The 18268-nt window shown below is 41.9% G+C and overlaps 1 protein-coding gene across 1 annotated transcript; it reads right to left on the reverse strand.

Annotated features, from left to right (window-relative positions):
• Positions 1–999: 999 nt before the first annotated feature.
• On the reverse strand, positions 1000–12403 carry LOC103063313 (aldehyde dehydrogenase family 3 member B1-like). The gene is made up of 9 exons (XM_088145167.1): positions 12239–12403; positions 11526–11636; positions 9954–10074; positions 9752–9837; positions 6748–6829; positions 5085–5471; positions 4430–4596; positions 2032–2131; positions 1000–1193 (listed from the first exon to the last, which is right to left on the reverse strand). Exons 1-9 carry the CDS (start codon positions 12332–12334, stop codon positions 1000–1002), a joined length of 1344 nt encoding a protein of 447 aa, XP_088001293.1. The 5' UTR covers positions 12335–12403.
• Between the last annotated feature and the right edge of the window lie 5865 nt (positions 12404–18268).

The raw sequence follows: 18268 nt of genomic DNA on the forward strand, positions 1-18268 counted from the left end.
TTTTTTTCTTTACTTCATTGTGTTGTTTTTCTTCTCCAGTACCTTCAATCAAAAGCTCCTGGTGTAGGAACTAGTTCCCGGATCATTTTATTATGTAATACATTATGTCAATTGATGGTACTATTAAATAATTAGTCAACTATTTGTAAGGTTTGATGCAAGGTCTTTATTACAGAAGCAAGACATTTACCTGAAAAATGCAAGAGTGCAGGAAATCTCAGTATATTGGCAATCTTTAGCAGAATTTAGCAGATAGAATGTACTTCTATATTATTATGCTTTGGGCTGGGTAGCGTAGCTATCACAGATGGAATAAAGAATCTGAACTGTAACTGTAGGCAAGGATATTGAAAGCAATATAATTAAAGGGGGCATGTCTGAGCTTTAGAGCATCCCAGTATAGAAAATGCATTCTCAACAGAGGATCTTTACATATAACAATCTGCATTAGTTCAGCTGTGAATTTCTTTGGGAATTAAATTATTTAATGGATCCACTTTACGGAGACGATCAGGGCTGCTATCTTTATTCTACAAATATATTAATCAGGACGATTGCTCCACTGCAAAGCAGAGCTGTACTTGTCCATTTTTAACAAAGAATCTGATGCTTGTAGCTTTTAAAGCAGAATTGGCTTTATGTGTCCCAATGAAGATGAAAGTTTACCCACAAACTTTAATTAATTGTTTAATTAGTCGTTACTGGGACTGAGGATATGTTCTATACCCAACAACTGTGCAAGGAGGTTTGGAGGGTATCACCTATGTTTTCTAACCACTACTAAATGTAGAATTTAATTAAGCTGATAGAGGATAAAGAAACAATATAAGGAGCAAAGACGGTGAAAACAAGGTTCGTCAGAAGAGAGAGTGTTTTTCAAGGGTCTCTGCAGGTGATGAGCCAAAATCCCAGGACCAGCTGATGAAGAGAAGAACCTCTCAACTACAGCAAAAGTCTTGGCCGGATTCCTTAAGAACGCAGGTGATGTGATTCCAGGCCTCACAGCAAAGTGCACATGCCTCTGCGCTTGATCTCCGAAGCAGAGATCGCTAGCTGCAACTTATGATCGTTGTATGGGGGGTAGCGCACTTTGTTGATTGTCTCCAGGCCCATGCAGCGCAAAAGACAGCCACGAAAGTGAGAAAATGTGTCGAAAGTAAACTTGCCATGGTACTTGCCAAATCCACTGAATCCTGCAATATAAAAAAAAAGAAGTTCAGATCACATCTGCTGACTGCCATCTTTCAGCTGACAACACAACCTGTGCAGCCCTTCTTAATTATTCTTTTTCCTCAGGCTGGACGATAGCTGCCCTTAAAAAGCACTCCCCTCATAGTGCTCACTGCGAAAGGTTTTATATTCAGTGGACGCTACACAACTACTCTTAAAGAAGGGACTAAAGAAGAGAATCTAATAATGACAAACAAACCTTGCTTGAATAATAATTTGCTGGCCTGCTGTGTTTCACGATTGTTGAACCACAACTGCCTTAATCCCCAGTAAAATGAGACTATTGCTTTTCTGGTTATCACGATATATAAAAATTGAACAGAAATTAAATCTGCATATCTCTTTGGTTTAACCATGTTTTTTAGTCAAAATGCAATAATCGTGATTTACACAGCATGTTAAGCTGGGTTTAGTGCAGTGCGTGACCAGGCCTATTGAACCAGAGCTGTTCATCCTGTGGAACACATTTTGGTCTTGTTAGCACTACTTGCAAAGTTAAAAAGAGTGAGCCTCCTCCGCTTACTCCTGCTTCCCAGCATAATGTACACCAGGAGATTTCCCGCCCTCTCATTTATTTATAAATGACCATCTAGTTTATATACAGTGCGGTATTTATTATTTGATTGCATTTGGTTTAATCTGCAAATATACTGGAAATAATTAAAAATAATGGACTCTTAATGTCTTTGTCTTTAGTCTGATTGAAAATCATCAAGAGGGAGAACTTTTCAGGTCGGAAGCAAAGGGTAAGGATGGAGGTAAGAAACGGAGATAGCCTAGGAGATAAAAGGCTAATCATACCAATGCCACCAAATGGTAGGGTAGACAATGTTATATATGTGATGGTATCATTGCCACAAAAGCCGCCACTGCTAACACAATCAAGTACACGGTTCACAATCTATAAAGAGAAAAGCAGTAGAAGAGTATTAGGAGCCCTGTCCTTAATCTTACAAACATGAATTTTATCAGGCCCCAGTTCTATAATAATAAGGGACATAATACAGGTAATCCTCAGCTTATGACTATTTGTTTAATGACCAGTTGATATTATGACAGCACTGAAAAAAGTTACTTACCACTGGTGCTTGCACTTACAATCGTTGCAGCATCCGCTGGTCACGTGATCAAAATTCAGGCCCTTCACAACCAGCACGTATTTATGAGAGTTGCAGCATTCCAGGGCCACTTGATCATCATTTGCGGCTTCCACCAAGCAAAATGAATGGGGAAAGCTGGATTTGCTTAACAACCACATCATTTGCTTAATGACCACAGCAAAAAAGATCATAAATTCAGGCACAACTCACTTAACAACCACATTGTTTAGAGATGGAAGTTCCGGTCCCAATTGTGATCGTAAGTTGAGGACTACCTGTACAAACAAAGGTCTTTAGCCTTTGTGCCACTATCAACATTTGGAATGGTGAAAATGTGTCACTGGCACACTCACAGAATGTCTGATATTGTAAGCGTGGCCAATTAGCCATTTCCTAAAAGGCTACTGGAAAGAAAAATAAAAAATAATTTCTCTATGAATTATAGTATACTAGCCGAGAGTTTGAAAATGCAAATGAACTCTTTTGGACCCCCTGTTTTCTACCCCCATGCTCACGACATACAGGGCCAAGAGCAATGAGTGGGAATAAAGAGGACAACTTTAGGTAAAATAATCAATACCCTCTCCCAAGCAAGGGCTTTACAGCAAACACTCAGAAGTTTCCCTCAACGCCTCTCTTCCCAGGTAAAGAGAAAGGTGGTTCTTTTAAAAAACAATGGCAGAACTCTGGAGCACAGAACAAGAAATTTCAGTGCCTGAATTGGGGGGAAATGGAGGGTGCCATCTCCCCAATAACTCTGATAAAGAGCTGAAATGACCTCCAAGAAGTTGTTTCAATGTCTTTTTTCTATCCGTGTCAGAAATCTTGTTCTCTCTTATTCCTATTTCTCTGTAAAGTTAGGACATTCAGTGTAATTTGAGACAAGCTGAAGATTTATTCTTCCCTCTATTAATTTCTTGGGAGCTGATGTATTTCTTGAAAGCTGTCTCTCCCCCAAGATCACTAATTATAGCAGACAACCACAATCTTATGCTCAGTCAAGAGCACGGTGTGCATTTTTGTAAGCTGGGCTCCATATATCCTAGCTTTGTAAAAAAATAACATTTCACTGTCACTTGCAAGATTGATTTCTCTCCAAATGAAGAGGGATGGGCTGAAATAACTAGCCACATACTTTTATGCTACAAGGTCAGGGGGGCATAGTAGAGAAATTATTTCATTTTCTCCAGTTTTTATTTGCCGAAACGACAGCACGGGTTCTGGGAGCCTCTCTTTCTCCCAGACCAGGGATGGAGTGGAGCTCCCTGAGAGACAATTGGGACAGAAGTAGTTACCAAACAGCTGCACCAATGCTGCAAAGTAGGGCAGGGTGTAGAGACCCAGCAGGCTCCTGGGAGGACATTTCAGACGGGAGGAAGGACACCAGCTCAACAAGGCCAGCAATATTGCTGCCCTCACACAGTATCACCACCAGTTGCTCTCCTGAACATGTGGTGGGACATCGTTAGTGTTCAAGCTCTCATTTCTATCGTTTGCTTATGTTTGCCCTCCTTAGCTACTGGACTTTCAGTGTAGATACTTCCTTGTCCTTAATTTTGCCACAAACAGAGGCTCCTGCCCCAAGGACAAGGGCTTTAGAGTCTCACAACTGATTTTGGTGCACCAATGGGAGTACTGATCTCCTAGAAGACCCACATTTGTGCCCTAGAATGTCTGCCTGGGAGCTCTTCTGATGCAATAGAAGGGGAAAGACCACTGTCGTACCAGAACAGCTTAGAGCAATTGCTGCCTCCTGAGCAGTGGGCTGGGGATGAGAGGGAGGCTATGTTTTGAAGACAGAACCTTAAAAATAGTACTGTTAATGTAGTTTCCTTTGCACTGTGGAGGTGTGGATAAGCCAGTTATTTTTAACGCAGGCTTATTGCTAAATAAGCAAGGATACAATTCGGCTTTCCTTCTATCACCCAAGCTGTATTACCAGCGGGCCAAGAACTGCTGCCATGTTGGTTCATCACAGCTTACCACTAAGCACATTTTGAAAATAGTGCAAGTCTCCTTTCTTTTAGGCATCGTGGATAGGCTGATGGAAATAATCCAGATTCTCCCAGACACAGTATGCTATAACCTAAACAATATACCTTGCAATCACAGGAGAAGGCATAGGCAGCTAATGGACGTTCTCTGCAATTGATGAACTGGATGGCCTCCTCCAAATCCTTCACAGTGAAAATGGGCAGGATGGGCCCAAAAATTTCCTGCTGCATGATGGGCTCCCATGCCTTCACATCCACCAGCACTGTGGGAGCTGTAATGGGCAAAAGATCACATCAAGACCTGCTCTGCTTATCTATCATAACTTGATTGTCCAATTTAACCAGAGCTTTAGTTTTCCCCAGCACTACACTTCCAATATGCAAACCCAGGAAAACATGTCTGTCTTCTTGCTCTCTCCAAAACGGACTTTCCCAATCTCACACTCACCAGATTGTGTCACTCCAACTTTCAAAATCCCACACAACATCTGTGTGGCCAATGAGAATTTAAGACCAACACATTTGGTGAGCACCAACTTGAAGCCTCATTTCATCCCTATACCTACTCACCATGCACTTCTTAATAAGCTTGATTGATTGACTGATTCATTATGTGCTATCAAGTTGTTTTTGACTCCTAGAGACTAAATAGGTTTTCTCCATAAGCTTACTAGATAGTAATCATAAAATGTCTTCCCGTTTTTCTCAAACTCCAAACTTTTCCCCTTACTCTTCCCTCTGTCCCAAGCTGTATACTCACCAATATAATGGTCACTCTCATCGGTCTCTCCACCAATGGCCACCCGGCCACATTTCAGCAAATCCTGGACGCGCTGGAAATGCTTGTCAATGGTCACGCGGCCAAAATCAGGCGACCCCTTGGGATCAGGGCCATAGAATTCACGGATAGCTTGGCGCAGGCAAGGTATTAACTTCTCCTGTGTTTCAGCTGTACAGATGACATAATCTGGTGCAACGCATGTCTGTCCAGCATTGAGGAACTTTCCCCATACAATTCGGTTGGCTGCATTCTGGAAATTGCAGCAGTGATCCACGTAACAGGGATTTTTACCCCCCAGCTCCAGAGTCAAAGGTGTCAGATGTTTCGCTGCAGCAGTCATGATGATCTTTCCTACATGGTTATTCCCTGTAGAGGTATGGCAACATTTGGGTCAAGAGAGATATACAGACACCCACACCTCCCATCCAGCATCAGGGGCCACAATTGTGTGTTCAGAAGACACCTGTGTTGTTTTTTGTCTAACATTCCTCCATGCAGATCAAAATTCCACATAGGTTGTTCAAAAAATATCCACGAAATGTTAATAAGAGTTGGCAAGGCAACACTGCCTAGGCAGTTTGTATATAATGTAAATATATTTTCAGATTTAGAAAGAATTTGAAAGATACTTATATTTTAAAAAAGATCAGAGCATGACAGCCTGTGATATCTTTTTTGAATAAAGAAAAATGTTGTGGGTTAGGTGGAAAAACAGATAAAATACAAATATTTAATGTATTGACCACTGCAAAAATTTGAATTACATAAATTTAAATCTACACAAATTCCTATCATTCTTTGGTAAAAAAAAAAAAAAACTCAATACTGCACTGTAAGATTCAATAAGAATTAATTCAAAAAAAGTAACAAGGAATAATTATTCATGAAAATTTGTGAAAGTACAGGAATTTCCAGGTGTATTACTTCTCCAGCTATTCAAGTCTTTTTTTTTTAGATTTTTTTAATCTTGCCTTTTTATTCTTTTTTATCCATAACTCAAGGTGGCAAACAAGCCTAGTACTCCTTCTTCCTCCTATTTTTCCCACCCAATGACCTGTGAGAAGAGTTGGGCTGAGGGAACGGGACTGGCCCAAAGTCACCCGGCCGCCGTTCACGAAGGACTCACAGTCTCCGGGATTCTAGCCCGGAGCTTTAACCACTAGACCAAGCTGGTTCTCGACTCTTGGACTGCTGTTACTTTTGGGATGATTTCCCTAACTCACTCAGAATCTTTCTTCTTGTAGCCTTTCTCCTACTTACAGTGTGACAACTCATCTTTTCCTCCACTTGTGGGCAAGACCTGCAATCTGGAAGCTGCCACTAACTTGCCATGAACTCAGACGCACTGCAGTAGACGTGAGACAGCTACTGAACGAAGACACATGGCCAACTGCTGCTATTATTAACAATTTGCTCTTCTAGAAAGGCATTGTAGTAGCTATAGAGAGAAATCCTACTGCAGATGGGGTGTCTGTGTGTGTGTGCTTCTGTGCTAATGTGTGATCTTAGGTAAATTACCCGAACCTTTCAGTTTCAATAGTTGAATAGTGGCTTACCTGAACAGATTTCTGTGCAGACATTAATGATCAATTTTTTAAAAAAACAATACTGTTGAAAAGAATAATCAAGAAGAGAAAATCACCTGTATAGAAGATATAATCAAACTTATTTTCCAGTAATTTTCCTGTTTCTTCAGGACCAGCTGTCACCACAGCAAAGGTTTGCTATAAAACAGAAAGGGAAGTTCACATTCATTCAACCTGCCTGCACATCACACAGGCGCTGTTTTCTGTCTCTGAAACCTGCAGGGCAAAAAGCCTCTTGGGGGCAATTGGGAGCAGGGAACTGCTGCATTAAACTGAAAGGAAACTAAGATTTTCCTTCAGTATTTTAATTTTAAAATGAGATGATCATTTTTGATTCAGTGAGCATACAGTAACAGGGGACCTATGATTTTTTTTCTGTCTAACCTTCCTCTGCGAGTGGAATTGTCTTACATTCCTAGTGGTCTCCTAGCCTCATTCTCCCCAAAAGAGTTTTTCATTAAAATAACAAGAATATATAGTCAGTCCCTTATGCTGTACTTGGATCTTAAGAGAAAAAAGAGCACATAACCTACGTCCAAAGTGAACTGACACTCATCACCCCACTGTAAGCTCTCATTTCCCTTTTGATGTGGCTCCACAAAGAGAACTGAGGCACATCAAGCTGGCTGCTTCGCTTTGGCAACCTTCTTCGTTTTTACTGAAATCGAGGGGCTGGAAAAGCAAAGTAGTGTGGAAAGCTATTACCTACAGTGGAAGAATGGAGGGAAAAGTTGATGGAGGCGGCGGAGACGGTGAAATGGGCAGCTTTGATTAGGGAAGAGACATTAACTAATTTTAACAGTAATTGGAAGCCCCTTTTCAATTTTTGGTGGGAAACAGAAAAAAATGAAATTATGATGTATGGATTTGATGATCAGTAAAATCAATAGATTATGGAAAAAATGGAGGTTAAGTTGTAATCTTTGAATAAGACTTCAATGTCTGCTTATTTACAGTACTGTGCAAAAGTTTTAGGTACGTGTGAAAAAATGCTGTAAAGTAAGAATGCTTTCAAAAATACATATTGTAATTGTTTAGGTTTCTCAATTTACAAAATGCAAAGTGAGCAAACAGAAGAGAAATCCAAATCAAGTCCATATTGGTGGGACCACCCTTTGCCTTCAAAACAGCATCAATTCTTCTAGCGACACTTGCACACAGTTTTTGAAGGAACTCGGCAAGTAGGTTGTTCCAAATATCTTGGAGAACTAACCAAAGATCTCCTGTGAATGTAGGCTGCCTCAAATCCTTCTGTCTCTTCGTGTAATCCCAGACAGACTCGATGATGTTGAGATCGGGGCTCTGTGGGGGCCAAACCATCACTTCCAGGACTCCGTGTTCTTCTTTACGCTGAAGATAGTTCTTAATGACATTGGCTGTATGTTTGGGGTCGTCGTCCTGCTGCAGAATAAATTTGGGCCCAATCACACGCTTCCCTGATGGTATGGCATGATGGATAAGTATCTGCATGTATTTCTCAGCATTGAGGGCACCACTGATCCTGACCAAATCTCCAACTCCATTTGCAGAAATGCAGCCCCAAACTTGCAAGGAACCTCCACCATGCCTCATTGTTGCCCTCAGATACTCATTATTGTACTGCTCTCCACCCTTTCGGTGAACAAACTGCCCCCTGCTACAGCCAAATATTTCAAATTTTGACCCATCAGCCCAGAACACCTGTTGCCATTTTTCTGCACCCCAGCTCCTAAGTTTTCATTCATAGTTGAGTTGCTTAGCCTTGTTTCCATGTCGGAAATACAGCTTTTTGGCTGCAATTCTTCCATGAAGACCACTTCTGGCCAGAATTCTCCGGACAGTAGATGGGTGTACCTGGCTCCCTCTGGTTTCTGCCAGTTCTGTGCTGATGGCACTGCTGGACATCTTCCGATGTCAAAGGGAAGTAAGCATGATGGTCTTTCATCTGCTGAATTAAGTTTCCTTGGCTGACCACTGTGTCTACAGGCCTCAGTGTTGCCCATTTCTTTGTGCTTCTTCAAAAGAGCTTGAACAGCACATCTTGAAACCCCAGTCTGCTTTGAAATTTTTGCCTGGGGGAGACCTTGCTGATGCAGTCTAACTACCTTGTGTCTTGTTGCTGTGCTCAGTCTTGCCATGATGATATGACCTGTGACAGGAAACTGTCTTCCACAACCTCACCTTCGTAGCAGAGTTTGGCTGTTCCTCACCCAGCTTTCAGCCTCCTACACAGCTGTTTCTCTTTCAGTTAATGACTGTTTCAACCTACATATCAAATTGATGATCATTATCACCTGCTTGGTATAATTGGTTAATGCTACAAGATCCCTGATTTTGTGCAAGTATACAAAGTGTGCAAGTGTAAGAATTGATGCTGGTTTCAGGCCAAAAGGTGGTCACACCAAATATTGATTTGATTTAGATTTTTCTTCTGTTTGCTCACTTTGCATTTTGTAAATTGAGAAACATAAAACATTACAATACATATTTTTGAAAGGATACTTACTTTACAGCGTTTTTTCACACCTGCCTAAAACTTGTACACAGTACTGTATATCTGTAAAGAAGCTGTAAAAGAGGTCGGAAGTCATTCTTGTTTTGCATTTCTGTTCCTTTTTCTTTTTCTGCCCTTCCGCTTTCCTTCTTCCTCGTTATTCTTCCTTTTCTTCAATTTTTTTCTTGATGATTACTTCTTGTTATTTTTTATCTTTCTGTGTTTTAAACTTTAATAAAGTTATCATAAAAAACTAAAAGAAGGAAAAGGCGAAGTAGTGTACTTTGATGCTTCAGTTGTAACCCTCAGAGGGTTACCACCATCACAAAGTGAAGGAATACAAATTTTTGGAGGGTTTCAAATGAACTGGTGCAGCCAGAACTGCCCCAGCTAATCTGACTCAGCTTTAAAAAACAGAAAACAGTTTGAGATTACTTCAGATCCAGACGTCTTCCTGAAGAGGCCCAAGAAATTGCCCACTCATAATTTCCAGGAAATCAAGGCAAATGACAGAGGAAAAGCAAATCAGAAAACCTCAGTTACATTTTGATTTTTTAGCAAGGTGAACTTGCAGCTGAGGAACTCACCGGATCAAGATAACAAGGCAGGGCTTCTGCCAGGAGCCTTTCAGTGCAGCTGCTCAGCTCTGAAGGCTTGAGAATCACACAGTTCCCTAGTAGGGGGGAGAGAACACTTTAACACGGCTGCAACAGAAAAACATCCACCACATGCCTGGATCTCTTGGAAGATCCATGTCTACAATGAATTAGCAGATAACTTCTCACTCACCAGCTGCAATGGCCCCCAAGAGGGGTATCAGAGTAACGTAGAGAGGGTAGTTAAAGTTTCCAATGATCAGCACCACACCAAATGGCTCCTTGCGAATGAAGGCACAGTCCAGCTTCGTGAACTATAGAAAAACCAGAAACATTCACAAAACTAACCGGGTGAAGCAGAAGGGGAAATTCATAGAAGATTTTGTAGGGGTGGAAATACTTGAGGAGCAACAAAGTATAACCCCCTTGATGTCTGCTTTCAGACCAATCTTTGCTCCAGCGCACATGAGTTAGCATTGTGTATCCTCTCTTTTCTTGATAAAGGCAGTGCAAGGCTTCAATAGAACTGAACTTGGAAAGCTGATGCTGAGCGCTTCAATTTTCAGTCCTGTATTCTTGATTTGTTTACTTGGTATTTTGTCCTAGGAATTGTGAAAGGTATATTTTTACACTTGGGGGAAAGGGTTAAGGAATGGAATGGTTGCCTTAAGCCCTTATTAGGATTACAGGTCTTTAAACCTCCAACCTCCCCCAAACCCATATTACAATTACAATTCAGCCACATGTGAGTTTAATACCTAAATTGTGGGGAAATGCCAGAATGTTTGGCCTTACCACACAATCCACAAGGCTCTGAGGGCATCAGGGAGGAATATCATAGCCTTTATCTCAGAGATGGGATTCTAAAAAATGTTCTCTTGAAGGTCAATCCCCCTGAAGGTAATTGTAAGGAGCTATGTCAGTTGTAGATAGGAACAAAGAGACCATTCAGGTTAGGGCAAATACAGCCTTGAGTGGGTGATTCATTCTCTTCTGGTTTCCTTGTTTACCTCTTTCTGACACCCCTTTCTCTTTTTCTCTCTCACCACGTAGTAGGTTTGAACAGACTATTCCTACTAGAGGTTTGAATCAATAGCCTGCAGGGAGCTTTGAAATCAGGCCATAGGCTCCACCTTATTACACTTGCCTTAGATGATACATGCATGTAAAACATGAGGATGTTTTCACACCTAACACTTCAAACCGTTTAATCTCTCTTGTGCTGTGCACAGATGAGATTGCTGGCCACACAACTAGAAAGCAAACAATAGCAATAGTAACTAGAGATAACTGGGAACTATGAAGATTATAATTTGCTTTATTTGGAGGGCAATGGGTTGGGAAAGGCTGTTCTAAACCAATGTGACTTTAATGAATCTAAACTGGAGTGCAGAAGTTATCCTACAAAAGCTGCAGGAACCTGTTCCTCGGATAGCACAGCAAATATGGCCCTAGAGACCATCATTTGGAAGCTGCCCCAGAACCTTTACATATCAGTAACCTGACAGCATCCTGGTATGTTAGATTACAGATCTCATCATTCCCAAACACCATGGGAAGGACATCAGGTAGGGGAGGGTGAAACATCAATACCCTAGTAGTGAGTCTTGCTTTCCAACATGAGCATCCACCTGTTTTGAAAGGGCACAGATAGAAAGTCCATCTTCAGTTTGAGGAGATAATTCACCCTTCAGACCTTCATCCCTGTCCAACCTAGAACCATTGTTTTCCGTTTCATCTCCTCCCACTCAGTTTGACTCCTTACCAGGCTCTTGTGCACACATTCATCCTTCATCCAGCAGCTTAAGTTGTTAAGAGCCTCAGCCAGTTCATTTCTGATAAAGAGAATCTCAGAGAACTCAGTTTCAAAGCAGGGCTGTGGAGAAGAGAAATAAAATGAGATGCATCAGTGATGTCCATATTGGCTTGAAGACGTGAACTATGCAGCAGCTCTTCAGTGAGCAAATCTTGGGCCTCATTCATTGCATGGTAGTGCTTTATCATGCAATCATCCCAACTGATTCTTTAAATTAAATCTTTGGGCTTTACACCAGGACATGGCACTAAGTTTAGTTCTCTAGAAAATTAACCCTTAATCAGGCAGAAGACTTACAAACTCAGCTACAAGAGAAACCATATATAGCCAGCTGATTACTATGCAAAGAAATCAAAGGCTTTATCAGTTTGGACCTTTTCTTCCCACCGTTCTGAGATAATGAATACTTGGCTGTACTCTTGACCATTTTAGGAGGCAGCTCAACTACGTTTCCATAATGATCTTCTATAGCCTGAGAACTACTGCTTGCCACCTTGCTAACTTCAGAAAATATTGTTTCCTGTTCATAACTTTTTCATGGAAAATCCAGTGAAGGGAAAAATGGAATAGTTGTGCAATGGCTATGAACTGGTAAGCAAGGCCTTGATCTGCAACTCCCTTGATCTGAGCTGTCAGATGCTCTGGCTGGATGGTCCACTCACCCTCCGTAGGTCTGTACACAGGGCATGCTGGATTTCGTCATGCCTTTCCTCCAGAAAGTGACACAGGCCCTCCAGCTGTTTCATCCGATACTCCATAGGCCGTGTCTTTCCTGTCCACCAGGCAGCACGTAGGGACTCCACTAGGCCAGCGTAGGGGTTTTCACTAGGAGAAAACAAATACTTATAGAATCCAAATGGCTATGGAAGAGTCCCACTCCTTAGGTCATTTGTGTTAACCCTGACCCAGCAAGGCACGATGCCCTGTAGGAACTGGATGGATAACTGGTTTGCCTTTCTTTCGTTTTCTAACCCAGTTTTGGAGTTTCTGCCATGGGTCAATACAGTTTTAGCTTCTCAACATTTCATACAAAGACTTCTACTTCGGAGAAGGGTCAAAATAATATTTTTTCTTGTGAACAAGATTTCTGTCATTCATTTCGTGAAGAATGTCAGTGCTTGAATCCCACTGGTTTGTTCATGTTGGCCAAAAAGAAATACAAAATATCTTTGAAGGCATCTGGGTGAGCAGTGACAAGCTGCCAAGATGTCTGCTTGGAACAGCTACAACCCACAAACCTGAAGCTTGCTAATGTCCCCAGTGTCACCCTGCGTTTCCCAAGCTTGGGAATGAAGTCAATAATTCATGCAGAGGAACAGTTCCTATAGGTGGAACTTATAGATTATAGATTATCCCAGGTCAAAATCTACCATACTTTCCATGTAGAAAATCTGTCTTTCCTCATCTTTGCTGACCCCTTGTGAGCACAGTTCTAAGTGCACTGTCTGGATTCACACATCATCTTAGTCCATAACGTGGTTTGTTTAGTTCTGATATAACTAAACAAACCTCATGTTATGTGAACCCTCCCACAAGACTTTTAAGCAACATTTACAGCTTAGCATGCGATAGCCCTACTAAATCCCCTAGACTTTCAGCTGAATGTGCTTCAGATCCACCACCGTATGTGACTTACTTTCATGCCGTATACTCAGCGGAATCTGATTCTTCTCTTTTACCAATAAAGCATCACACAAACTGAGCTCAACAGAAAAAACAGACTAGTAATCTGGAGAGATCTCACCTAACCTGTTTTGCTCTGTACCAGTTTCTTACCTCTGTGTGTCCTGGCATTCGCTGGAAATCTTCTCGATTATGTCACATTTTGCATCAGGTTTCCCAGAAGAGCAACTCTGTGTGTTCTCACTTGGGCTTTCCAGGGGCGGTCTGTTTTCTTGCCTTCTACTACATTGTCCTGAAGAGCCGCTTTGCTGGGGAGCATCTTGGAGTTTTTCTTGTTGCTTCTTAGGCTGTCCTGAGCAGCTACTCTGTATGCCGCCAAGTGGGGTGGTAATTTCCTTGAGCTTGCACTGCCTCCCGAAAGTCTGCTTCCCTGAAGTCCCAGCGCGCTGTGTGCGTTCATCTTGGAGGGGGATTTCATGGAGTTTGTGCTCAGCCGAGGTAGTACCTTGCTGGTCTTCACATTGCATGGCCACTTCCTGAACTTTGCCTTGTCCCACGTCCCACTGCCCTAGAAATACACTTTGCACACTTTCTCCAGCTAGAAGAAGAGAAGAAAATAATCAGATGTGCTGTCTTGCTACTATTAATGCCTACACATTTTCTGCTTATAGCTGCTAATGTTTGCTTCTTCTAATAAAAGGGAAAAAATGTACACTAACTTCATTCCGTTTCAGGATGATCTTAATGTCTTAGTGCTATTCTAGGCCCATGGATTCACATCTATCTGTGATATTCTATACTGAAGAGGAGAGGTCATGGGCTGTGACACATTTCAGGGCATTCCCCGCCAATTAAGAAAAACAGCATGTATTTTAAATTATCGGAAATATTTTTGAGCACAAAGGGATCCATCCAGGTAGGCAGTGAAATAAAATGGTAGAATCAACAATGTCACTGTAATGTATGGACAGAATCACATTTTTGAATGATTTAATAAATTGCCTATAAATTTACCACCTGTAAACTGAAAAGTGGTATCATAAAACATTCCGCTGGGACGAATTTATTTATGTTTTGTTTTTGAAGTTACACTTTCAACATTGAATGATTTATATGAAATCCCCTATCATTTCACACACACACACACACATTCACCTGCTGTTGGAAATTCTATATATCATTCTGCCATTTATGTAGCCCAGGCTTCCACAACCGGGGACTTCCAGCCCAATTGTACTGGACTGCAATTACCAGAACTGTGAGCAAAAGTGCTATTAGAGAATTGTAACATCTGTATGCTAGTCCTTCGGGTTCAAAGAAGACACGCTGTTGTGCAGTTCATCTGTGGACACAGAGGGAGCTCTGCAGTCCCAGTCAGGAAGCGCAGAGTCTGGCACAATGGAGGCACTGGAAGTCCATTGTCGTAGTAACTGTGGGTGTCATTCTGTGATGCCGCTCATGGCTTTCTATCAGTTTTTGGTGGTGCCTGTCTTCAAAGCCAGTGGAGCCTTCATAGCACAGGACTCGCCAACGAGTTGTGTCAGGAGCCGCAGCTTCTAGTTCCCTTGGCTGGACGTCCCAGTGGCGTAGGGTTCCTTTCACAGCATCTTGGTAGTGCTTGTGTGGTCAACCTCAAGGTCTCTTCCCAGACTCCAGTATACTATAGAGCGACTGGCGACGCATACAGTGATCATCCATTCTAATGACTTATCCCACCCACCCCATCTGGGCTCTGATAATCAGGGATTCAATGCTGGTGGATTCTGCATAATCCAGGATGTCCAGGTTGAAGACACGGTCTTGCCACCAAATGCCAAGGATGGAGCAGAGAGTACGCATGTGAAATTTCTTCAGTTGTTTGATTTGCCTTCGGTACAGAGTCCCGGACTCACATCCATATTGGAGAGAAGGGATAACCACAGCTCTGTAGACTTTCAGCTTTGTGGAGATTCGGATGTTGTGTTGATTGAGCACTCTAGTATGCAGCTTCTCCAGTGCCTGGCTGCCCTTGCTGATCCTGGAGTCAACGTCCTTGCCAAAGACCCATTGCTCAAGATAATGCTTCCCAAGTATTTGAAGCTGTTTTCATTTGTCAGCTGGGTGTCATCAACAATGATTTTGGTTCTACAGGGTTGGCACGAGCTGGTAAAGTACTTCAGTCTTGTTCAGGCTGATAGGCTGAAGAGCATAGCAGCATCTGAGAATTTGTTCAGCATCAACTATAGATCGCTGTCTTTGTGCACCAGGAGCACATGGTCATCAGCAAAGAGGGTTTCTTGAATGACTGTCTGGAGGCACTTTGTCCATGCATTCAAGCAACGAAAGTCAAAGAGAGAGTCATCCAATCGGTACCTGATGTACACTCCCTCCTTCAGATCCTGGACAGCACATGACAACATGCAAGCGAATAACAGATTGAACAAAACAGGCGCTAGCACATAACTCTTTTTTTACCCAATGTAGTTGATGTCTCACTGTTGTAAAGAACCTGTCCAGTGATTCCATTGTGGGGTAGCTGAGTCAACGTCACAAATTTCCTCATGCATCCAGAATGTCTCAGGACGATCCAGAGAGCCTCCCTGTTTACATTGTCAGATACCTTTATCAGGTCAATGAAGACAGAGTAACAACGCTTGTTCTGTTCAATGGACTTCTCCTGGACTTGTCTCATGGAAAAGATCATATCTGCTGTACTCCATTCTGGCCAAATGTCACACTGGCCTTCAAGGAGGTTCTTTCTGAGACAGTGACAAGTCTGTTCAGGAGAATGCGGGCAAAGATCTTGCCTGCGATGGACAGCAGTGAAATACCTCTGTTGTTTCTTCAGTCTGATTTGCTTCCCTTATTTTTATAGAGAGCCACAATGAGGGCATTGCAGAAGTCATCAGGTACCTCCTCTGTGGACCAAATGTCTTCCAAGATGTCTTGGGTTGCCTGTAAGGTGTCTGGATCTAGTGCTTTGTAGATCTCAGCAGGAATGCCATCCTGCCCTGTTGCTTTGTTCGAGTTCATCTGCGAGATCACTTTCTTGATCGCGTCAGTAGAGGGACGCAGGTCTAGAGCATCCAAGCCTGGCAGCTCAAGAAATCTGCTGTAAGACGTCATGATCAACTGCAGACAGTCTATTGAATAGGTTGGAAAAGTGTTCAGCCTGGCAATTTTTCAGACCTTTCTGGTCTTTGATCAGACTCGACCCATCAGATGAGTATCCAGTAGCAGAGCACAGTGGACTACCACTAAGTTTTTCTGATTGATTTCTACACCACACTCCCCAAACTCTTTTTATATCCAGTCCCTTTCTATCTGAACCACTTATCCCAGAGAATTTATGAACCTTCAGATGTTGCTGACCACCACCTGCCAGAATCCCTCACCGTTGACTGTGCCAGCTGAGGTTTCCGTGAAATATGCTTCATTAGCATATGGAGGGCCATCACTGCTTCTTCCCTGACATTTCTAACATTTAACAATCTTAGAAGGGAATCCAATCAAAACTCCCTTAAATCCCTAGACCCATGGCTGAGCCGGGAATAGGTTCCCCTATATCAGAGAGGGGCAAACTGGTGTCTTCCAGATATTTTGGGCTGAAAAGCCTGTCTCTTGCCACTGGCCATGCTGCCCGGGCATGAAGACAGAGGAAATTCAAAACCTCAATAAGGCACCAGATTGCCATCTCAGCCCTAAGAAGAAAGTAAGGGATTTGCTACCAGCCTATATTCTTCTTTGGTACCTCTTTCCATTGCTGTAGTTGTATTCCTCAGCCTGTACTTCTGCTTCTTTTTGCCTGGCTGGTCCTGGGTGCAACTAGTAAGTCTCTTCTTCACCCTCTATTTCTGGGGAACTATTTCTTACTCAGCACGCTTTTGTTGCTTTGCTTCCTCAGTACTTCATCTCTGGCCATGCTGATTGGTTGGTAGCCAAAGTCTCTTGTAGTTGATTGGATGCTCAAGGTGCTATGGGCGTGGCTCTCCAAACCACAAGAATAAGAAGGGAATATTCAGGTCAAAGGATATCACTGGAAGGTTTGGGATGATCCATATGGAGCATGAGGAGGCTGACCTGGTCTTCTGGAACTATGTGGGCAAGACACGAAAAACAGGGAAACCACCACTATTATCCCTTTGCACCTCTGACAATAATTACATTCATCAAAGATGTCATCTTTCAGGATATAATGAGAGTATTTTAGAGTTCATTTCTTTGACCAGAGTTCTTAATTGAGCATCCTGTGCTGGTGGGAACAGGTAACAATGGAAAACCTTTGGCGTCTTTACTGTGATGCAACTACACGTGCAGCCAGAAGAATCTGCCTCTTGAGTCATTCAGCAACAAGGTCTTCGATTTATATGACATTACTATCCAAGACTATCTGTACATTGCAGCATCATGAGTTTCTGCCACAGGACAGATTATTAGGCAACTTAAATGGTATTGTTCTGATGCAGGCTACAAGCACAGTTAAAATGTCTTTACCATTAAATTTTTATTTTTATGAAGATGAATGTACCAAAAAACCTGTTCAGTGGAAATATGGTTAATATAGACTGCAAGGCTTATTTCCTAATAAAACAAAGATGAAATCTTTCAAGACTCTGTCCTCAAAATGATCAAAACCACCTCATTGGTTCCACTACCTTCAGATAAGCAGCAGAGTTCACATGTAATCTTTTCTTTAGAAGAACAGCAGACCAAACTCTGGAAATATGCATTGTTCTAAAAAATAATTCATATCTCAAAAATGAATCAGATACAGAGTTTGACTTAACATACAATCCTTTTATGGATTATTATTCTGCACACTGACTTGCACAACATCCAAGGTTTGGATTTCTCCTAGCATAAAGTTTTAAAACATGAAATCTTGTCTGATTTGTTGCAATAAAGATAGACCTTCTTAGGTCTAATTCTATCTTATTAAGACACATTAAGATACATAAAATGATCTAATTAAGATAAGATAATTTTCATCTTGACTGATGATTCCTACTACATTGGCAACCTTTCAACATAAATTTGATTTTAATAGTGATTTTGTAATGCTAAATTGATATACGGCCACTTTGTACTAA

This window comes from Python bivittatus, unplaced genomic scaffold (genome assembly GCF_059951505.1).
Source record: "Python bivittatus isolate LINGU-HERP-01145 unplaced genomic scaffold, Pbiv_v1 ctg000480_np1212, whole genome shotgun sequence".
Lineage (NCBI taxonomy): Eukaryota > Metazoa > Chordata > Lepidosauria > Squamata > Pythonidae > Python > Python bivittatus.

Coding starts and splice junctions, on each gene's coding strand:
- LOC103063313 (XM_088145167.1), bottom strand. CDS start 12,334: ATGGAGTATCGGATGAAACAGCTGGAGGGCCTGTGTCACTTTCTGGAG. Junction 11,637..12,238: donor TGTGTACAGACCTACGGAGG/GTGAGTGGACCA, acceptor TCTTCTCCACAG/CCCTGCTTTGAAACTGAGTT. Junction 9,838..9,953: donor CTTGGGGGCCATTGCAGCTG/GTGAGTGAGAAG, acceptor CCCCCCTACTAG/GGAACTGTGTGATTCTCAAG.